This window comes from Salmo salar, chromosome ssa18 (genome assembly GCF_905237065.1).
Source record: "Salmo salar chromosome ssa18, Ssal_v3.1, whole genome shotgun sequence".
Lineage (NCBI taxonomy): Eukaryota > Metazoa > Chordata > Actinopteri > Salmoniformes > Salmonidae > Salmo > Salmo salar.
The window spans coordinates 22,599,399-22,623,521 of NC_059459.1; the positions used below are offsets into that span (position 1 = coordinate 22,599,399).

General features: G+C 41.8%; 1 protein-coding gene across 2 annotated transcripts in view; it reads left to right on the forward strand.

Moving 5' to 3' along the window:
- LOC106577051 (glutamate receptor ionotropic, delta-1) overlaps window positions 1–24,123 on the forward strand; it is a 353,761-nt gene that overhangs the window by 326,311 nt on the left and 3,327 nt on the right. The window contains exons 11-15 of one of the 2 annotated variants that reach the window (XM_014154750.2): window positions 943–1,273; window positions 4,945–5,083; window positions 16,003–16,198; window positions 17,902–18,068; window positions 23,417–23,657. In XM_014154750.2, coding sequence (XP_014010225.1) covers window positions 943–1,273; window positions 4,945–5,083; window positions 16,003–16,198; window positions 17,902–18,068; window positions 23,417–23,657 — 1,074 coding nt within the window. Of the gene's footprint in view, window positions 1–942; window positions 1,274–4,944; window positions 5,084–16,002; window positions 16,199–17,901; window positions 18,069–23,416; window positions 23,844–24,123 lie in introns of both variants that reach the window. The other variant, XM_014154751.2, reaches the window with a different exon arrangement.

The following is a 24,123-nucleotide window of genomic DNA, read 5'->3' on the forward strand; positions in this document are numbered from 1 at the left end:
GCGGGACCGCACATATCCAATCCCTTTGTTGCCAGGCAGACCACTCAGTAACTGAGCTCCTATACTCTGCCCAGTGACAGGAGAAGGCTCAAACCACTTTCTGAAGGCTTTAGACAGCCAATGGAAGCCTTAGAAAGTACAACGTAACCCCACAGATACTGTAGCTTCGAAAGGGACTAGAAAGAAGAACTACAATTCTCAGATCCTCCAATACCTGGTTGACTTTTTCTCAGGTTTTTTGCCTGCCATATGAGTTCTGTTATACTCACAGACACCATTCAAACAGTTTTAGAAACTTCAGAGTGTTTTCTATCCATATCTACTAAGAATATGCATATTCTCATTTCTGGGCAAGAGTAGTAACCAGTTTAAATCGGGTACGTTTTTTCATCTGGCCGTGAAAATACTGCCCCCAATCCATATCAGGATAACCCTACCTATAGTATAACTTCTATAGTATAACCCGTTCCTATAGAATAACTTCTATAGTATAACCCTACCTATAGTATAACTTCAGAGCATTTGACAAATAAAAGTTTGTTTTGATTTGACTTATTTTTATTTATTTATTAAATACAAATCAATACTTGGAGTCAAATATTGATATAATATCATCCCAAAATAATACTGCGATATATAAATGTATCAAATGTTTTCCCATCCTTTTCTGCATGGCCTTCTGTTGTGTGAAATAGAATAAGAAGTGTGAAAGAAAGAAATAACAGAGGGCAAAATCTTGCCGCTTTCATTTCAAGCCCATACAAAGAACAAACGAAAAAGCCACAACACAGATATTTCACAGTGTTATTACATCAACTTTTTTCTGTGACTTTGGCCTCAAGATATAATGAAACGGCAAACATCAACAAACAGATTATTATCTCTGAACCAACATCTTAAATGTCATGGCTGTAACTGATGTATCTCTCTATCTATCCACAGCGAGCAGACTTGGCAGTATCAGCCATCACCGTAACTCCAGAGAGGGAGAGCGTGGTGGACTTTAGCAAGCGCTACCTGGACTACTCCGTGGGGATTCTGATGAGGAAGTCAGAGGAGAAGATCAATATTTTCTCTCTCCTGGCGCCCTTTGACCTGGCTGTGTGGGCGTGCATCGCAGCCGCCATCCCCGTGGTTGGGGTCATGATCTTCATCCTGAGGCGCGTCCAGTCAGTCCGCTCCCAGAATCCCCCAGGGGGACACCAGGCCACCTCTGTGTCCACCTCCCTCCAGAGCGCCATCTGGATTGTCTACGGAGCCTTTGTACAGCAAGGTGAGCTTGGTAATGTGGCATCAACTTTGCATCTTGCAGCAAAGTTGCTTCATATACAGTGAAATGCTTACTTGTTACAATATCACCAACAACAAGACAGCGACTTTTTACCATTGTGGTACCTCAGTCCATTGGCAGCAATATGACACCAACATAGATAGATCCATATATGGCTAGATGTATATATATATATACAGAACCTGTCAAAAGTTTGGACACACCTACTCATTCCAGGGTTTTTCTTAATATTTTACATTTTTCTACGGCTCTCATGAGGACCGCCACAGGAAAGGAAGACCCAGAGTTACCTCTGCTGCAGAGGATAAGTTTATTAGAGTTACCAGCCTCAGAAATTGCAGCCCAAATAAATGCTTCACAGAGATCAAGTAACAGACACATCTCAACATCAACTGTTCAGAGGAGACTGCTTGAATCAGGCCTTCATGGTCAAATTGCTGCAAAGAAACCACTACTAAAGGACACCAATAATAAGAAGAGACTTGCTTGGTCCAAAAAACATGAGCAATGGACATTAGACCGGTGGAAATGTGTCCTTTGGACTGTTGAGTCCAAATGTTAGATTTTTGGTTTGCAGAGTATGTGAACGGATGATCTCCGCATGTGTGGTTTCCACAGTGAAGCATGGAGGAGGAGGTGTGATGGTGTGGGGGTGCTTTGCTGGTGACACTGTCTGTGATTTATTTAGAATTCAAGGCACACTTAATCAGCATGGCTATCACAGCTTTCTGCAGCGATACACCATCCCATCTGGTTTGCGCTTAGTGGGACTATAATTTGTTTTTCAACAGGACAATGACCCAAAACACCTCCAGGCTGTATAAGGGCTATTTGACCAAGAAGGAGAGCGATGGAGTGCTGCATCAGATGACCTGGCCTCCACAATCCCCCGCCCTCATCCCAATTGAGATGGTTTGGGATGAGTTGGACCACAGAGTGAAGGAAAAGCAGCCAACAGGTGCTCAGCATATGTGGGAACTCCTTAAAGATTGTTGGAAAAGCATTCCAGGATACCACCTGGTTAAGAGAATGCCAAGAGTGTGCAAAGCTGTCATCAAGACAAAGGGTGGCTACTTGGAAGAATCTCTAAAACACTTTTTTGGTTACTACATGATTCCACATGTGTTATTTCATAGTTTTGATGTCTTCACTATTATTCTACAATGTAGAAAATAGGAAAAATAAAGAAAAACCCTTGAATGAGTAGGTGTGTCCAAACTTATGACTGGTACTGTGCATAACCAGACATAAAAGCAATCGAAATAGCTTTTGTTATGTCCCTATGAATGCCACACATACAGACAGCAGCACAGAGTGGTTTCATTTGAAGCATGGAGCCCATTTTCCGCTATAGCATTTTAAGGGTTCCTTTGACTGAAGGAATATCAGGTATTTGAGTCTGATCTGGATCCAGGCATCTAAGATATGAATAACTTACTCCTTCAACAACCCCTGTCAAACCCACAACGACATCTATCAAAGTATGGCACTTTGCCGGCAACCTTTTTAAGCAGAATCGGCAACTATATTTTAGGAAAGCTGGATCCTTGCTTTTTTCCTTTTCACTTGTTGACCTTGGGCACTTCTATTTGCACTTTGTGTTTCACTCAGGGGCATGGCATATCTGTCTCTCTTTAGAGAATGATGCAATTGTGTTGATAAATATGGATGCGACTGTAGAGTGGAGGATAGTGACAAGGTGTAAATCTTTATAATGTCATTCTAAATCTTGGCAGAGCTTTCTTGTAATATATATAAATGGCTCTTCAAAATGTGTACATATTTATATATATATATATACTGTATACACACACTATATATACAAAAGTATGTGGACACGCTTTCAAATTAGTGGATTCGGATATTTCAGCCACACCCGTTGCTGACAGGTGTAAAAAAAGATTGAGCACACAGCCATGCAATCTCCATAGACAAACATTAGCTGTAGAATGACCTTACTGAAGAACTCACTTTCAACGTGACACTGTCATAGGATGCCACCTTTCCAACAAGTCGGTTCCTCAAATTTCTGCCCTGCTAGAGCTGCCCCGGTCAACTGTAAGTGCTGTTATGGTGAAATGGAAACGTCTTGGAGTAACAACGACTCAGCTGCTAAGTGGAAGGCCACACAAGCTCACAGAATGGGACCGCCGAGTACTGAAGTGCGTAGGGTGTAAAAATCGTCTGCCCTAGTTTGCAACACTCACTACCGAGTTCCAAACTGCCTCTGGAAGCAACGTCAGCACAATAACTGTTTGTCAGGAGCTTCATGGAATGGGTTTCCATAGCCGCACACAAGCCTAAGATCACCATGTGCAATGCCAAGCGTTGGCTGGAGTGGTGTAAAGCCCGCCACCATGGGACTTTGGAGCAATGGAAATGCGTTCTCTGGAGTGATGAATCACGAATCACCATCTGGCAGTCCGACGGACAAATCTGGGTTTGGAGAACGCTACCTGCCCCAATGCATAGTGCCAACTGTAAAGTTTGGTGGAGGAATAGTGGTTTGAACGGCTGTTTTTCATGGTTTGGGCTTGGCCCTTAGTTCCAGTGAAGGGAAATCGTAAACCTATCGAACACCTTTGGGATGAATTGGAACGCCAACTGCGAGCCAGGCCTAATCACCCAACATCAGTGCCCAACCTCACTAATGCTCTTGGGGCTGAGTGGAAGCAAGTCCCTGCAGCAATGTTCCAACATCTAGTGGAAAGTCTTCCCAGAAGAGTGGAGGCTGTTATAGCAGCAAAGGGTAGACCAACTCCATATTAATGCGCATCATTTTGGAATGAGATGTTCGACGAGCAGGTGTCCACATACTGGTCATGTAGTGTGTTTATATATATATATATATATATATATATATATGCATTTTTACATTTTTTTAAATATATTTGACCCTATGACATTGTGCCTTTAGATCAAGTTCCACAAACGCCTCTCGGAGACAAATCTCCTGGAACCTCTTGACCTTGGCATAAGTGCCTCAACAATTTAATTAAACTCACTGAGGCTTGAACACAATATTACTCCGGTTGTCTTCTTTTTCTAAACAGTTCTAAGGGTATATTATCGATAGTGACACTTGGAGATAAATGAATGGGCTTTTTTTCTCACACCCTGAATCTCTCAGATGACATTTCTGTGGTTTTAGTCTTCAAAATAAGAATTCACATAGATATTTCCTCATCTGCTTCCTGTGTAGTTAAACAGAGTGCTTAGACCTCTGCTACAGGGAGAGAGAGACGGCTATGAAAAAGCTTGTCTCATAGATGGATCTTCCTCTAGCTGCCTGGGCAAACAGTGGCATTGTGAACGAAAAGCCGTTGGTAGATGGAGGGTTAAAGAGACCGAGAGCAAAATTGAGACAGAAATGGACAGAGAGAGAGATACAGTGAGACATTTAGAAATAGTGAGATGAAGTTTCTTGATATAGAGACAGGTGAGAGAGAGCAGAAGAAATGATTGAGATATTCAAGGGGTCCTGAAAAATACAGTAACATTATAAATATACATCAGATCAATAGAACCAACAGGCTAAAATCAAACCAACAGAACAATAAGTTGCGATATCACAAACAATAAATCTAATCAGCATAATGTTATTGTTCAACACTTCATACAGTACAATATATCTTATGTTGTTGTGTTCCTAGGGGGAGATTCCATCCTGGGTTCTGTGGCTTTGCGTATCGTCATGGGCAGCTGGTGGCTCTTCACACTCATTGTGTGTTCCTCCTACACGGCCAATCTGGCAGCCTACCTCACTGTGTCCCGAATGGACAACGCTGTACGGTATGTTATCAACAGTTTTCAACCCTGTTGCTCAGTGTATCCTTCCATATTCAAGACTCAGTGTCTGATGTCATGATTTCCTGGTGGTATGATACTGGTATGTCTTACCTTTTCCAGCATTGACCTGAACTGCCAATTCCCTGGTGTTATTTGTCTTTGTGGGTTAGATATCACCCATGTATGCGGATTTAGACATGCCAAAAACTCAAATTGGGCAGGCTGTCGACATAAATTTGGACTAGGGCTGCATTTAGACAGGCAGCCCAATTCTGATCTTTTTTTCACTAATTGGTCTTTTGACCAATCAGATCAGCTCTGATAAAGATCTGATGTGAAAAGATCTGATGTGATTGGTCAAAAGACCAAATGGTGGAAAAAAGATCAGAATTGGGCTGCCTGTCTAAACGCAGCCTATGACACCCAATTATAATTCCTGACCCACTCCTTATAACAAGTTTGCTCTCCTCAGTCCAAATGTTATTTGTCAATAAATCCAATTTAGCACACTCCTTTCCTGAAGGGCAGGCGGAGAAGTGTTTGATTGTGTTTAGTCTGTCCGGTGTCGAGCAAATAGCACATGTGGGTTACAGGGAAGAATGCTAAATAGATCCTTTATATAATGGCTTATTGTTCAAGAATCTGTACCCACAACCACAGTGCCCATTAGTACAAGACTGGAATGTTAGTGGACAAAGTCTTTCTACTGCTCAGATGTTGTCACGCCCTGACCTTAGAGATCCATTTTATTCTCTATTTGGTTAGGTCAGGGTGTGACTAGGGTGGGAAATCTATGTTTTCTATTTCTTTGTTCTCCGGGTATGGTTCTCAGTCAGAGGCAGCTGTCTATCGTTGTCTCTGATTGGGGATCATACTTAGGCAGCCTTTTTTCCCACCTTTGTTTGTGGGATCTTGTTTTTGGTACTGTGCTCTATGCAGTACTGAATTTTTCAGGGGTTTTTGTATTTATTTTGATTTTGTTTCGGTGTTCATCTAATAAAGAATGATGTACGCTTACCACTCTGCACCTTGGTCCGATCCTTCAATCAACGAACGCAACAGATGTAATGAGTATGTCTCTGTACAGATGTGGAAGTAACACAGTCAGAAGATGGATAAGATTACAGAAGATAGATTTATATTGTCTTGGGGCCAAATCCAAACTCGAGACGGCAGGAATGATTTCAACAATAAACGCTATCAGCCCCATCAGCCAACATTTGCTCGCTTTAATCATTCCATAAACTCAATGTAATGAATATTGGTGTGATAATTCCTTCTCGTTCTCTATTGAAAAAAGATAGACTGTAATCACCATGCCTCAGGGTGAAGAGGTGACATTAAAGGACTGGGATTTAATTTATTGCTTCAGATTGTTGTCGCTCTGCAGAACAATATGACAAACTCTTCTAATCTTCACACTAATTGACTAATTAACTCATGTATCATAGTAACCAGGGTTTGTTTGTTTGGCAGACAAACATATAATAGACAGTTGGCAAGTTATCAGCTCTGGGCTTGAGTACAATCAAATATGCACTGAGGAAAATCTGCACAGCAAAATGTCCCTTTGAATCAACCCTTAGAGAAATCACACCAATATAAACAGTATTTTGTCACTTCATGATAGCAACATGATCAAGAATGTTTTTGCCAAAACATTTCCCTAATGCTCCTTTAAGGGATTGAGACGCAAGTATTCAGCGGAGCTCATCTCCTGGGGGGGTCAAGAAGGCCACAGAGAAGGGAAGAGAGATACTGAATTTGATTCCACACAGTCACTGTTGCTAATAATTCTCAGTTTTTCTGCCATGGATGTACTGTTCATGTTACAGAACTCTACGTGGAGGGACATGGAACACAGAAGCAACGGTCCAATCCAGACTCTCCTTCATGAATACAAACTGAAAATGGAACTGAAATAAACTACAATGCAGTCTATCAGGTCTAGTGATAGGGATTAAGAAATACCTCAGCATCCTTGCCAGATAGTTGGTCTAATGTCGTAGTCTCGAAATGTGCAAATGGTTTTGCTGGTTCTTAGGTAATTGGAGAGAACACAATTAAATATGCTTAACTTAGCTGAGACACATACAAATGTGAGTGTTGCTCACTAGAGTTTGGAAATGCACAAACAATTCTCAATGACTCATACGTTGCATAACGTAAATTCTCAGGTAACATAGTATGTTAAGTATACGGTATACATGGGTATCAGCATGGGTAATAACAATGATAAGCAACACAAAATACACACACATTCTTAAGAAACGTAACATTAATTGGCAAGGCTCTTAACCCTTGGCTGGTTATGTAGTCAGTTACTTATGCTGCCTTCATCAACACAATTAACACATTATGTAGGTTATATGATCAATACTGGCCAAGGTCATAAAATACAATGTTTTGTTTATTACCTTAATCTCAGGGGAAAAATTGAAGACAAAGCAACAGTCTGTTCCTCTGGTAATTGTACATGATGCAGCGTAACTGTTGCATTTTAAACTCGCCATGAAATACTGCACTGTACAGTCGTGGCCAAAAGTTTTGAGAATGACACAAATATAAATTTTCACAAAGTCTGCTGCCTCAGTTTGTATGATGGTAATTTGCATATACTCCAGAATGTTATGAAGACTGATCAGATGAATTGCAAATAATTGCAAAGTCCCTCTTTGCCATGCAAATGAACTGAATCCCCCAAAAACTTTTCCACTGCACTTCAGCCCTGCCACAAAAGGACCAGCTGACATCATGTCAGTGATTTTCTCATTTACACAGGTGTGAGTGTTGACGAGGACAAGGCTGGAGATCACTCTGTCATGCTGATTGAGTTCGAATAACAGACTGGAAGCTTCAAAAGGAGGGTGGTGCTTGGAATCATTGTTCTTCCTCTGTCAACCATGGTTACCTGCAAGGAAACACGTGCTGTCATCATTGCTTTGCACAAAAAGGGCTTCACAGGCAAGGATATTGCTGCCAGTAAGATTGCACCTAAATCAACCATTTATTGGATCATCAAGAACTTCAAGGAGAGCGGTTCAATTGTGAAGAAGGCTTCAGTGTGCCCAAGAAAGTCCAGCAAGCGCCAGGACCGTCTCCTAAAGTTGATTCAGCTGCGGGATCGGGGCACCACCAGTACAGAGCTTGCTCAGGAATGGCAGCAGGCAGGTGTGAGTGCATCTGCACGCACAGTGAGGCAAAGACTTTTGGAGGATGGCCTGGTGTCAAGAAGGGCAGGAAAGAAGCCACTTCTCTCCAGGAAAAACATCAGGGACAGACTGATATTCTGCAAAAGATACAGGGATTGGACTGCTGAGGACTCGGGTAAAGTCATTTTCTCTGATTAATCCCCTTTCCGATTGTTTGGGGCATCTGGAAAAAAGCTTGTCCGGAGAATACAAGGTGAGCGCTACCATCAGTCCTGTGTCATGCTAACAGTAAAGCATCCTGAGACCATTCATGTGTGGGGTTGCTTCTCATCAAGGGAGTGGGCTCACTCACAATTTTGCCTAAGAACACAGCCATGAATAAAGAATGATACCAACACATCCTCCGAGACCAGCTTCTCCCAACCATCCAGGAACAGTTTGGTGACGAACAATACCTTTTCCAGCATGATGGAGCACCTTGCCATAAGGCAAAAGTGATAACTAAGTGGGTCGGGGAACAAAACATTTATATTTTTGGTCCATGGCCAGGAAACTCCCCAGACCTTAATCCCATTGAGAACTTGTGGTCAATCCTCAAGAGGCGGGTGGACAAACAAAAACCCACAAATTCTGACAAGAATGGGCTGCCATCAGTCAGGATGTGGCCCAGAAGTTAATTGACAGCGTGCCAGGGCGGATTGCAGATATTGCAAATATTGACACTTTGCATCAACTTCATGTAATTGTCAATAAAAGCCTTTGACATGCTTTGAAATGCTTGTAATTATTCTTCAGTATTCCATAGTAACATCTGACAAAAATATCTAAAGACAAAGAAGCAGTAAACTTTGTGGAAATTAATATTTGTGTCATTCTCAAAACTTTTGGCCACGACTGTAGATAAAACAGCAATTTGGGTATTTCTATTGATCTTACCATTTTAACGAGTGCTGCTTAAATGCATTGTCAGAATGTTACGTAGCAATGTCTTTCGTTTGGAGGTGGCATTGGCCATCCAAAGCAATTACGGCCTTACAAAGACATTGCTGTGAACGGTTTAGAGACGCTAGAAAAAAATGTATGTCACTATAAAATGAGTAAATCTGTGTCACATTTACTGTACAGACACTCAAATTAGCTATTTTCTATCAATTATAATGACAACATTACTTAAAAGAACTAAGGAATATAATCTTTCACAGATGTTCCCAGACGTGTTGCGCAATAAACCACCAGTAAAATGAAAATACAGTGCAGTCATATTCCATAATAACAAATGCTAACTAAATGTCACTGTGACATGTTTTAATTCTTGTGACCTGCGCATCAATCTAAGTAGCATAATAAAAAAATCCCCCAAAATCCCCATAAAAATATGTCAGTTTAAGCTACAGATATCAGGCCTTCTGCATCTGTGGTGGCAGGTGGTGTTTGTCAGACCATGAGACATCCTGAAAATCAGTCTTCTCACAAAAGCATCTGTAGCCTCTGAACGGTTTGGCCTACAAACTACAGTATTATGAAAAGGGGAGTCTCTCACAAACACGATGGTGTTCTCCGTTTTGCTTTACGACCCCCACAAATGTCACGGGACTCGTCTGAAGTCGGTAATGCTGATGTGCCAACTTCTGACTATAGGGTCTGAACCGTTTGAGCTACAAACTAATATGACCCCACTATAGAAAGGGGAGACGCTCACGAACATAATGGTGTTCAATCGTTTTGTTCTATGACCCCCAAGTGTCACAGGACTCGTCCGAAGGTAACCAATAAAAACAAATGGAAGTGTGGAGATAGTTTTGTGCCAACAAAAATAAGGGGTTAAATATGTGTGGGTGTTGTTTAGCAATCTCACAATTCATTGTGACAGTAGCTCTTATTTTCAGCAGTGTTTTTATTTCTGCCACCGCAACAGGCCAGCAAGAGAGTGAGTTGTAGTTACAATCTAACAAAGAAATCATTATACATAACACTGAAGAAAAAAGTCAGTAAACATGGACAAAGGTGGTACAGGCAAAGGGCTACTTCCTGAAATTCTCACGTGATGTGCCACCAAAAATAAAAAGATGAAATCATGTGTTTGATGTGTCAATACCATTCCATTTATTCCATTCCAGCCATTACTGTGAGACCGTCCTCCCCAATTAAGGTGCCACCACAGCCTGTACTACAGCAACAATTAATTAAAGACTGATGCAAGTACATGGTCGCTTTAGGCAAGGTGTTGGTCATGTACAGTGCATTCGGAAAGTATTCAGACCCCTTGACTTTTTCCAAATGTTGTTGGATTGGATTAAATAGTTTTTTCCCCTCATCAATCTACACACAATACGCCATATTGACAAAACAAAACAGTTATTTTTTTATTATTTTTTGCAAATGTATGAAAAATAAAAACTGAAGTATCACATTTACATACGTATTTAGACCCTTTACTCAGTACTTGTTGAAGCACCTTTGGCAGCGACTGCAGCCTCGAGTCTTTTTGGGTATGACGCTACAAGCTTGGCACACCTGTATTTGTGGAGTTTCTCCCATTGTTCTCTGCAGATCCTCTTAAGCTCTGTCAGGTTGGATGGGGAGCATCACTGCACAGCTATTTTCAGGTTCAGGTTCAAGTCCTGGCTCTGGCTGGGCCACTCAAGGACATACAGAGGTTTGTCCCGAAGCCACTCCTGTGTTTTCTTGGCTGTGTGCTTAGGGTCATTGTCCTGTTAGAAGGTGAACCTTCACCCCGGTCTGAGGTCATGAGTCCATTGGAGCAGGTTTTCATCAGGGATCTCTCTGTACTTTGCTCCATTCATCTTTCCCTCGATCCTGTCTAGTCTCCCAGTCCCTTCCGCTGAAAAACATCCCCACAGCATGATGCCTCCACCACCTTGCTTCACCGTGGGGATGGTATTGGCCAGGTGATAAGCGGTGCCTGGTTTCCTCCAGATGTGACGCTTTGCATTGAGGCCAAAGAGTTTCATCTTGGTTTCATCAGACCAGAGAATCTTGTTTCTCATGGTCTGAGAGTTGTGTTGGTGCCTTTTGGAAAATTCAAAGCGGGCTGTTATGTGCCTTTTACTGAGGAGTGGCTTCCGTCTGGCCACTCTACCATAAAGACCTGATTGGTGGAGTGCTGCAGAGATGGTTGTCCTTCTGGAAGGTTCTCCCCTCTCCACAGAGGAACTCTGGAGCTCTGTCAGAGTGACGAACGGGTTCAAATCAAATTTTATCACATACACATGGTTAGCAGATGTTAATGCGAGTGTAGCGAAATGCTTCTTGTTCTGACAGTGCAGTAATATCTAACAAGTAATCTAACAATTTCACAACAACTCCCTTATACACACAATGTAAGGGGATGGAATAAGAATATGTACATATAAATATATGGATGAGCGATGGCAGTGCGGCATAGGCAAGATGCAGTAGATGGTATAGAGTACAGCATATACATACGAGATGAGTAATGTAGGGTATGTAAACATTATATAAAGTGGCATTGTTTAAAGTGACTAGTGATACATTTATTACATCCAATTATTAATTATTAAAGTGGCTAGAGATTTGAGTCTGTATGTTGGCAGCAGCCACTCAATATTAGTGATGGCTGTTTAACAGTCAGATGGCCTTGAGATAGAAGCTGTTTTTCAGTTTCTCGGTCCCAACTTTGATACACCTGTACTGACCTCGCCTTCTGGATGACAGCGGGGTGAACAGGCAGTGGCTAGGGTGGTTGATGACCTTTTTTGCCTTCCTGTGACATCGGGTGATGTAGGTGTCCTGGAGGGCAGGTAGTTTGCCCCCAGTGATGTGTTGTGCAGACCTCACGACCCTCTGGGGAGAATTACGGTTGTGGGCGGAGCAGTTGCCGTACCTGGCTGTGATACAGCCCGACAGGATGCTGTCAATTGTGCATCTGTAAAAGTCTGTGAGTGTTTTCGGTGACAAGCCAAATTTCTTCAGCCTCCTGTTGAAGAGGGGCTGTTGCGGGAGGGAGAGGGCTTTGTATGCGTCGCGAAAGTTAGAGTAGCAATGATCCAGAATGCTGCCAGTTTGAGTCGCGCATTCGATATGCTGATACAATTTAGGGAGCCTTGTTTTCAGATTAGCTTTGTTAAAATCCCCAGGTTCAATAAATGCAGCCTCAGGATATATGGTTTCCAGTTTTACATAGAGTCCAGTAAAGGCCTTTCGGGGCCGTCGAGGTGTCTGCTTGGGGGGGATATACACGGCTGTGATTATAATCGAAGAGAATTCTCTTGGTAGATAATGCGGTCGGCATTTAATTGTAAGGAATTCTAGGTCAGGTGAACAAAAGGACTTGTATTCCAGTATTTTGTTATGATTACACCACAAATCTTTAATCATAAGGCATACAGCCCCGCCCTTCTTCTTACCAGAGAGATATTTGTTTCTGTCGGCGCGATGCTTTTAGAAACCGGGTGGCTGTACCGTGAAACAGAGAATGTTACGATCTCTGATGTCTCTCTGGAAGGGCAAACCTTGCCCGAATTTCATTTACCTTGTTGTCAAGAGACTGGACATTGGTGAGTAGTATGCTCGGGAGCGGTGAGCGATGTGCATGTCTATAGAGCCTGACCAGGAGGCCGCTCCGTCTGCCCCTTCTGCGGCCCCGTTGTTTTGGGTCGGCTACTGGGATTAAATCCATTGTCCTGGGTGGTGGTCCAAACAGAGGATCCGGTTCGGGAAAGTCGTTTTCCTGGTCGTAATGTTGGTAAGTTGACGTTGCTCTTATATCCAATAGTTATTCCTGGCTGTATGTATTAAGACTTAAGATTTCCTGGGGTAACAATGTAAGAAATAATACATAAAAAAAACAAAATACTGCATAGTTTCCAAAGAACGCGAAGCGAGGTGACCATCTCTGTCAGCGCCATCATGAATGAATTCTTGGTCAACTTCTTGGTCACCTCCTTGACAAAAGCCCTTCTCCCCTGATTTCTCAGTTTGGCCGGGCGGCCAGCTCTAGGAAGAGTCTTGGTGGTTACAAACTTCTTCCATTTAAGAAATATTTTCGTACCCTTCCCCAGATTTGTGCCTCGATACAATCCTGTCATGGAGCTCTACGGACAATTCCTTCAACCTTATGACTTGGTTTTTGCTCTGACATGCACTGTCAACGGCAGGTAGCCGCCCAACAGCCTGCGTCAGGTAGCCTAGTGGTTAGAGCATTGGACTAGTAACCAAAAGGTTGCATAATCTAATCCCCGAGCTGACAAGGCAAAAATCTGTTGTTCTGCCCCTGAACAAGGCAGTTAACCCACTGTTCCTTGGCCGTCATCAAAAATAAGTATTTGTTCTTAACTGACTTGCCTAGTTAAATAAAGGTTAAAAAAAATATTGACAGGTGTGTACCTTTCCAAATCATGTACAATCAATTGAATTTACAACAGGTGGACTCCAATCAAATTGTTGAAACATCTCAAGGATGATGAAAAAAAAATTGCAAAAATTCTTAAAACCTATTTTCGCATTGTCATTATGGGGTATTGTGTCTAGATTGATGAGGAAAATGTTTTATGTCACTCATTTTAGAATAAGGCTGTAACGAAACAAAATGTGGAAAAAGTGAAGGGGTCTGAATACTTTCCAAATGCACTGTACATATATTTGCAATAATCCTGTCCAATTGGCGTTCTTAACTTTTCCTGGCATGTACAGTGAGGGAAAAAAGTATTTGATCCCCTGCTGATTTTGTACGTTTGCCCACTGACAAAGAAATGATCAGTCTATGATTTTAATGGTAGGTTTATTTGAACAAAATAAAAACAACAAAAAATCCAGGAAAACGCATGTCAAAAATGTTATAAATTGATTTGCATTTTAATGAGTGAAATAAGTATTTGACCCCCTCTCAATCAGAAAGATTTCTGGCTCCCAGGTGTCTTTTATACAGGTAACGAGCTGAGATTAGGTGCACACTCTTAAAGGGAGTGCTCCAAATCTCAGCTTGTTACCTGAATAAAAGACACCTGTCTACAGAAGCAATCAATCAGATTCCAAACTCTCCACCATGGCCAAGACCAAAGAGCTCTCCAAGGATGTCAGGGACAAGATTGTAGACATACACAAGGCTGGAATGGGCTACAAGACCATCGCCAAGCAGCTTGGTGAGAAGGTGACAACAGTTGGTGCGATTATTCGCAAATGGATGAAACACAAAAGAACTGTCAATCTCCCTCGGCCTGAGTCTCCATGCAAGATCTCACCTCGTGGAGTTGCAATGATCATGAGAATGGTGAGGAATCAGCCCAGAACTACACGGGAGGATCTTGTCAATGATCTCAAGGCAGCTGGGACCATAGTCACCAAGAAAACAATTGGTAACACACTACGCCGTGAAGGACTGAAATCCTGCAGTGCCCGCAAGGTCCCCCTGCTCAAGAAAGCACATATACATGCCCGTCTGAAGTTTGCCAATGAAAATCTGAATGATTCAGAGTACAACTTGGTGAAAGTGTTGTGGTCAGATGAGACCAAAATGTAGCTTTTTGGCATCAACTCAACTCGCCGTGTTTGGAGGAGGAGGCATGCTGCCTATGACCCCAAGAACACCATCCCCACCATCAAACATGGAGGTGGAAACATTATGCTTTGGGGGTGTTTTTGTGCTAAGGGGACAGGACAACTTCACCGCATCAAAGGGACGATGAACGGGGCCATGTACCGTCAAATCTTTGGCGAGAACTTCCTTCCCTCAGCCAGGGCATTGAAAATGGGGCGTGGATGGGTATTCCAGCATGACAATGACCCAAAACACACGGCCAAGGCAACAAAGGAGTGGCTCAAGAAGAAGCACATTAAGGTCCTGGAGTGGCCTAGCCAGTCTCCAGACCTTAATCCCATAGAAAATCTTTGGAGGGAGCTGAAGGTTCTAGTTGCTAAACGTCAGCCTCGAAACCTTAATGACTTGGCGAAGATCTGCAAGTTGGACAAAATCCCTCCTGAGATGTGTGCAAACCTGGTGGCCAACTACAAGAAACGTCTGACCTCTGTGATTGCCAACAAGGGTTTTGCCACCAAGTACTAAGTCATGTTTTGCAGAGGGGTCAAATACTTATTTCCCTCATTAAAATGCAACATTTTTGACATGTGTTTTTCTGGATTTTTTTGTTGTTATTCTGTCTCTCACTGTTCAAATAAACCTACCATTAAAATTATAGACTGATAATTTCTTTGTCAGTGGGCAAACGTACAAAATCAGCAGGGGATCAAATACTTTTTTTCCCTCACTGTATCTGAAAATACATTTATTGTACAGTGCACAAACGACACTGGAGAAGATACATTATTGAGTCTTATTTTTTATTTCTTATTTTTCTTTGACAAGGCATCAACACTCGGCATTTAACATAACCTATGCTTTATTTTCTTCATTCCTTTCCAGTAAGTTTGAGGACTTGAAAAGATACATAGGCACAAGTTCAAGTGCTAAAGGTGATATTTGTCTGTGTGGTTAAATTTCAGTTTTCTACTGGTATGCATTTAGAGGTGCTGTGTCCAAGTTACCCTGAAAATAGAATGTTTGCATAGTTGAAGTAAGAGAACATTTGCATACCTGAAGTTACTCATTAGATCACAAATGCATGTAAGGAGCATAACTGGGGTGAGTTGGTTTAGAATGAATCCGTGCACTGTGTACTCTTGAAAACTAAAAATGTATTGACAAATGCATCATTCTGGTCGCATAGGGCGACCTCCAACAGCACATTGACTACCTTACCCCACGTAACCCATTTCCTTTGCTCCCCTCCATAGGACGTTCCAGGACTTGTCCAAGCAGATGGACCTAGCCTACGGAACAGTGAGAGACTCAGCCGTATACGAGTACTTCAGAGCCAAAGGCACCAACGCTCTGGAGCAGGACAGCACCTTCGCTGAGCTCTGGAGAACCATCAACAAGAACAACGGACACGAACACTCAGTCTCCAGCCCCTCTGAAGGCATCCGCAAGGTGAGCTCAGGAACAGCCATGTCTGAATTCATCGATTTCAGCAAACTGGAGCCTCCTAACAATGTTTTTCCAGATGAGTGAAAATGATTGGTAGATGTTTTATTCTAAATCACTCCAGCTATACAAGGTAAAGTACTCTCAGGACACACACAAAAACGGAACTATGCAGGGCATACTATGATGTCCGTAGAGAGACAGTTGAATGGTGTGGCTTTTTTAATTGTTCCTGATTAAAAGTTAATGGTTCAGCTGAAATGAATATCTCAAAGCCTAGCACACACACACAGCAGTACACAGACAAATCAACCTGAAATGTTTTAGAAATTAAACAAATGAATTATAACAGAGTCTAGTCACACACGCTTGTCATTAAACATCAGGATGTTTTGAGCTGCTAATTGTAATTCGTTCAGCCAATACCCCTTGTGTTCTACTTGGTGTAAGGGTAAATTAAACCAGATACTTAGTGAGGGAAATTGCTTTGTGTTTTTGTGCTTAATATTAAATTATTGATATTTGTGTTGACAAGAGTAGAGTAATTTAACGAAATATATAAGAGTCATTTGAACTGAGAGGAAGTTCAGTGTGAATGGTAATTCAGAATAATCACAGTAATAAACAGACACACGCACACACCCAGCAGTACACAGACAAAGTAGCCTGAGATATCTTCCATGAATTAAACCAGCAGCAAACGTGTAGTGTTTCAAGGTTTAAAAATACTTCTTAAGTTTGTAATCTCCACTTTAAAATGTCAGACTTCATTTGCCCAACTGAAAAATGTATCAACCCTTACAAATAAATGTATCAACCCTTACAAAAAAATGTGTCAACCCCTACAAAAAATTTCCATTAATTATAATCCACATAATAGTTCACATCACAGGAGGTTGGTGGCACCTTAATTGTGGAGAATGGGCTCGTGGTAATGACTGGAGCGGAATAGGTGGAATGGTATCAAATTCATCAAACACATGGTTTCCAGGTGTTTGATGCCATTCCATCTGCTCCGCTCTGGCATTATTATGAGCTGTTCTCCCCTCAGCAGCCTCCACTGGTTCACATTTCCTGTTACTGCAGATCCTAAATCTGTATAGCCATTAAACCAAAAAGTATCTTAGTGATTTGAACTGAGATACTGTTCAGTGCGAATGGTAAATTAAAATATTTAAATTGAGAATCCGATGGGAAATTACTTTTATCTGACTTTCTTTTGGAGTTTGGTTTTGGAGTTTTCCTTCAGGACCTTGTGCAGTTCAACAACTATGTGTACGGACAGGGTGCTTAGGGTTTTATTTGGGAAATAATGACATTACCTTGAAATACCTGGGACTATTGGGAAAGTGCCAGGATAAACAGAGCAAAACAAATTCACACTCAGCAAGAATTTAAGAGATTCTGTTGCTGTTCTTGTTAGTCTGGATAAATTTCATGGTCAAGCAATCTGGCCAGACTACCGCTTTGTACCCTGACAACGCAGATGTGCCATGATCACTCCTAGTGAAAACTACTTTGTTCACATTAGCTAATGCCACAGTGAACAGCACTGACTGGTTATGACTGACTGTCATGGACTTGAAAATAGACTGTGGTTAAGTTTGTGCTTAAGGCTGGTGATGCATGTGTGTTTCTGTGTACATTTCTGTTTTCCCCATTTAGTCCGATCTCCCCTCAATGTAACCCCTGTGTATATCCTTCCCCAGGCGAAGAGAGATTCCTTTGCCTTCCTGTGGGACATGGCTGTGGTAGAGTATGCTGCTCTGACAGATGATGACTGCACCCTGACGGTGACCGGCAACAGTATGAGCAGTAAGGGCTACGGCCTGGCCCTGCAGCACGGCAGCCCCTACAGAGACCTCTTCTCCCAGAAGTGAGTGCCCCCTTCCAGCCAACCCACCCTAACAGCCACCTACAGTATTTCTGTTGCTGTACTGTAGATTGGTGCATTTGATGTCCTTGTGACATTATATGTGTAGTTTTCCATAAACACTCAATTTAACAGTTGGATTACATACATCTACGCTATAACAAAGCTAACCCATGTCACAAATTCCAATGGTAGTTTGTTTACATTCAAATAAAGGCAGAGGCTGCAGTTCTGAAGGAAACCGCCCCATTCCGCCCCTGTCCCGCCCCCCAGATAGCCTCTGTATGAAGTTCTGCACATCATGTTTCTTTAAATCCGTGTCATGTTTCTTCACATTTTTCACTGTCAATTATTGTGAATGACAATTCTTCAAGTTTTTCCAGTGAAAAGTCCACGCAGCATCTTCATGCCAACCATTTCATTTCAATCAGTTTCATGGGAATATGCATTTAGATCTTGAGTTATGTACAGTCAATCAATCAAATGTATTTATAAAGCCCTTTTTACATCAGCCGATGTCACAAAGTACTGTACAGAAACCCAGCCTAAAACCCCAAACAGCAAGCAATGCAGATGTAAAAGCATGGTGGCTAGGAAAAACTCCCTAGAAAGACCAGAACCTAGGAAGAAACCTAGAGAAGAACCAGGCTCTGAGGGGTGGCCGGGTGGAGATTATAACAGAACATGGCCAAGATGTTCAAACATTCATAGATGACCTGCAGGGTCAGATAATAATAATCACAGTGGTTGTAGAGGGTGCAACAGGTCAGCACCTCAGGAGTACAGTGTTGTTTCAAAGTGCAGTGTTGTTTTAGTTATGTACAGTGAGCAAATTTGAGAGCAGATGACGTTAACAAACTATAGAATAACTGTGCTTTGTTTTAATCAAAGTACATATTTTGCCTAGTGGCGCACTGTTGAGTTTTAAGCGACCATTCCCACAAACATCCTAAAATCTCATAAGAAATTAAGTGGTGTTTTTTTGTCTTACTGTAATGTTATATTATGCTATTATATTCTGTTCTGTTATGTAGAATACTATCATTATGTGATCTTACAGACATTGATTCAGCATTGATCTAACTCTATTTAATGAGTACCATTCTCCATTCATCGCTCAAATTCGCCAGACTGGTTTGTTCTCTCGGAAGCCGAACAAGTAGACCGTGCGTAAAGTATAGAATTCCGAACAGCTTAGGATTTTAGGATTTTTTGCAATCAAAAAGGGTTCCGAACCGCAGCCACTCCTTTAAATTAAATTAGTTTACCATGTCCCACATCATGTTTGTCCAACTTCTGGGAAGATGTTCAATCCAAATTCCACCATTATTTATTTAACTAGCCAAGTCAGTTAAGAACAAACTCTTATTTACAATGACAACCTACCCTAGCCAAACCTGGATGACACTGGGCCAATTGTGCACCGCCCTATGGGACTCCTAATCACAGCTGGATGTGATGCAGCCTAGATTTGAACCAGGGACTACAGTGACTGTGTGCTGAGATGCAGTGCCTTAGACCGCTACGCCACTTGGGAGCCATCATTGTAAAGCCCTAGTTATTTTGGGACATTGACAAATTAATTTCTAAGATTATTATTTATTTCATGTGATTAATAATAAATGTACATTTGTCCCTCAGGTTTAAGGTCACGTTACGTGTTACGTGAACTTAAAGGGATAGTGCAAGATTTTGGCAATTAAGCCCTCTTTCCACTTTTTCCACCCAGTCAGATGAACTCATAGATAAATAGGGTATGTTTCTGCTTGCAGTTTGAAGTAAGTTGAAGGTAGTTTCACGAGCCATTGCTGACTAGCATTAGCACAATGACTGGAAGTCTACCAGGACAGCTAGAATGCTTCTTTAAAAATAAACAGTGAACATCTTATAGTCAAGCTGGGGGCTGATTCTACTCTTTTTTTCTGCAAATTTCTGGTGTTTTGTGGTGAGAAACTGAGTGGATTGAGCATAACACACCAACCCTGTTACCCATTGGTAGATAGGCTAGAAATGTTTTAGCAAGGTCAATGTTTGTGTTAAGCTTGCATTCAATTGCCCCTCCCTGTTGCACACAACAAGCGTCCGTCCGCTCTGTCACAAGGGGATTTATTGCTGATTTAAGGTGAAATTGCCAACCCTGTTACGGTCAACCCTGTCACTTTAATAGTTGTCTTTTATATTATTTTTTTATACCTCTGGAGATGGGAAAACATGTTTGTTATGAAGTTGAACATGTACTCTTTATGACAGAATGTTCAAATAAGGTGAAATAAATAGATATTTCTGATAAAATTACACTACCAATACACTACCTAAAAGGCACTCAATTCGTGGAATGACACAGGTACCAAATGGTGAAAACTTAAATGGGGATTACTCATAAGTGTGAATGTACAATTCAGTAGTTTATGTGGTGTGTGTGGTTGTGAAGGGGGATAAATAAAAATCCTGTGCGAAGTCATCACCTTGGGTGGGAGAGATGAACTGGCTTTCTTAACGTTTCAGCCGCTTTGCCATCATTCTCTTATATCCATTCTCATCCATACTGTAAGCTTACTAATGGGCTCTCTGTAGTCTTTCATCATCAGGCTGGCAGTGCTTGTTTAACTCGTTTCAAAACCAATTCATTTTAAAGAGTCACCATTTTCCAGGCCACCGTCTTAGTTTAAAGGACTGTTGTTAATCTTCTCGTATGGCCAGTATGATATAACTCAACATGGTTTTTACACTGGGTACAGTATAGGGGTAGGTTAAGGGCTGTTACGGTGACCTTATTACCGCCACACCGGCAGTCATGACCACAGTCAAATTCCATGTGAACGTTTAGTCATGGTAACTAGGCTTCTCCAAGCTCTGATGCTGCTGATGGTCATAGTAGCCTACCAAACTTGCTAACTGCCTGGTACTCAACACTCTATTGTCCCACTAATCACTCTGACATCAACGAAAACGTAATCAAAATCAAATCAAACACTTCATGAGAGCCCATGAGCTCATGTGGCGCAACATTTCTATAGGCTATGCAATTGTGTAAGAAAACAGAGTTTGATGGCCTCTATTAAAAAGAGGAGGATCCCATCAGCTTTCTATAGGCTAGGCCTACTATATTTATTTCTCATCTTTCTTAATATTAAGCACATTGCTTCGCTTTACAACAGGAGTATAGCCTACCTGGCTGGCATGAAAATTAACAACAGGAAAAGTGCACTCCATTCGCTTTTAAAGTGCATAGATGACAGTATTTTTTTCCCCTGCCCCTGTTCCGAGACAGGTGCATGAAAATGGTCCATTCTAAATCAAAACTAATTCCACACGTATATTATTTAGTACATTAATTAAAGAATAGTCTGATGGCTAACAATATTAGCCTTTCACTTGAATGATGTAGCCTTTCACTTGAATGATGTAGGCTATTATGTCTTGTGAATTATGTCCAGCGTAAGGCAAGAAACAGTGCATGCCTTTTTTTGCAACTTTTTCAAATCATAGTCGCACACCTCATGTAGCCTAGCCCATAGGCCTACTGTATATGTTGATAAGGTTTGTCACAACTAAAGTGGCCAATAACTTTCTTAAAATTAAGCACTTGAATCGGCTTTACAACCGGTGTAGAGCCTAACTGGCATACATAGGTGGCGCGTGAGTTTCAAGTTTGGGGAAAATAATTTTCACCATAAAAATGCACCTTTATAATAAAGCATTACACGCATAATCGCATTTGTGGTCACTTTTGAGTGATTTCCCTCTAATTGATTGCACTTTGGAACATTTGGGCTTATAGCCTACTGCCTGATGCGCATTGCTGCGCTTATAGTTGTGAAGAAATAACCTACTAGTTTATCAACATTTTAAGATAAACAGTCTGATCTGTTGCATTAGACTCATTGCTTTTAGAATGTTTTTTTATGCGAGTGGTTGTATGAATTTGGGCCTACTCATCTTGTTGGCTGACAAAAAGTAAATGTAGACAGTTCTTCTAAAATCCTCAATATGCGCCTCGGAATACAATAAGATGGATGCAGCAGTTGCATCCCCGATGTGTCTGTCTTCACTTGTAGTGTACTTAAGATCTCAGATGCCTGTGAGAAGGACCCGATCACATGACGGGAATTGGCTAATAGGAATTGAGATATCTGAGAGAGCCATGTGAGTGAGAGGTGCTTCGGAGCACAGCGATTGGCAGCCTTGAGAAGGGAATTATAATTATTATATTCAGCCCTAGGGCACAATGGCCACTTTGGCCGCGAAAGGCATGGCTTTTTTTAGGGGGCATTACAGCCACTCAAGGGGAATGCCGCCAGAAAATTCAAGGCCAGGAAATAATATTATCAAGTGCTTGTCAAATTGGGAATGAGAGACTGATGAGGTGTGCAGCCTGAGCAAGAAACAAAGCAGAGCTCATGTCTTTCATGTAACTTTTATCAAATCATCATTAGAGTCACGTCATGCAGCCTTAGAATGTTTTAAAAATCAAAACATATAGCCCAACGTTTGTATCACAACTCAATAACTCAAAATTAAGCATAAAGGAGGACCTGTTTGTTTGTTAACCGCTCAACACAGAATAGCCACATATGCGCACTTCCTCAGAAATCATTTGGAGAAAATATCCTTTCTATTTTATTCAGCTATGTTCAATTGTATTCTTCATGCTATTAAATAATATCAAATAATGCCACCGAATTCTAAGCAAATCTTGTCTGCTAAATGAACTAGTGTAGCCCACAGCCATATGGCATAGCCAGATTAGGGCCTAACATAAGGATAACTCGGGATTTGCTATTCTGTTATTCTGAAATAGACCACATTTTCTTCATATCATGTTTCTTTTGAACTGTCAAAAATAAATAATGGATTTATTGTGAATGGTGTAGGCTTTTTAAAATGTAGATGTTCCAAAGGTCTGCATCAGTGGCTAAATGTATTTATGTTAATTAACAGTCAATTACCACGAGGCCGGCAGTTATTTGCTTGACAATCACCGGTTGACCAAATTTCATGACCCCCACAGCCCTAGGTAGATTACACAATAACTTCTCTACATTGTAATACTTTACATTATTTAAACATCCCCACTGGGCACACACTGGTTAAATTAACGTTGTTTCCACATAATTTTAATGAAATGACGTTGAACCAATGTGGAATAGACATTGAATTGACGTCTGTGCCCAGTGGGTCTCCTCTACCAGTAATCTGTCATTTTCACAACTGAGTCCAATATAATTCTCTCTATTTAATTTAATCCTATCACAAATGTTTGAATAGGGAATTCGCTCTAGCGCGCTACTCACCCAAGTGCTTTCAGTGCAGAAAAAGAACAATAAAACTCTTCTATCTGTGTTTGTCAGGATCCTGGAACTGCAGGAGAAAGGGGACCTGGACATCCTGAAGCAGAAGTGGTGGCCCAGGAAGGGCCGCTGTGACCTGGACAGCCACTCAGAGGCCCAGCCAGAGGGCAGGGCTCTGAGGCTCCACAGCTTCGCTGGGGTGTTCTGCATCCTGGCAGCAGGGCTGCTGCTGGCCTGCCTGGTGGCCGCACTAGAGACCTGGTGGAGCAGCAACCGTTGCCGGCGAGAGCAGCCCAAAGAGGTGACCGAGAAAGCAGCCCCAACCCAGGGCCCAGACCCACTGCGGCCCCTCCCCAGGCCCAGGCCAAGACCCAGACCCCCGGGTCCCCCGGTCCTGCCCAGAGATGCCACTGCCACACTCTACTTTATGGATCCAGGCACAGACACCAGCCCCGATTTAGTAGAGCTCCAGTACACACAGTTATAGGTGTGCCCTAACAATAGTCCAAATTGATGTGATCGTTTCATCTTGTCTTTGGGTGGGAGAGAAGTCAGTTTGGGTGGTTTGTTTGAAGCTCTTCCTCTCTCCATTTTTTTGTATTTCAAAAGAGCCTTGGAGGGATTATTCAGAAACATAAACATGCAATTAATTGCTTGTTTTTGCTTGTTTCTGCTGAAAAGTGAGAATTCATTATCATCATCATTTTCATGGATGGCAATAATGATAACAGCAAAAAATATGAATAATGACAACAATTATGTTGGTC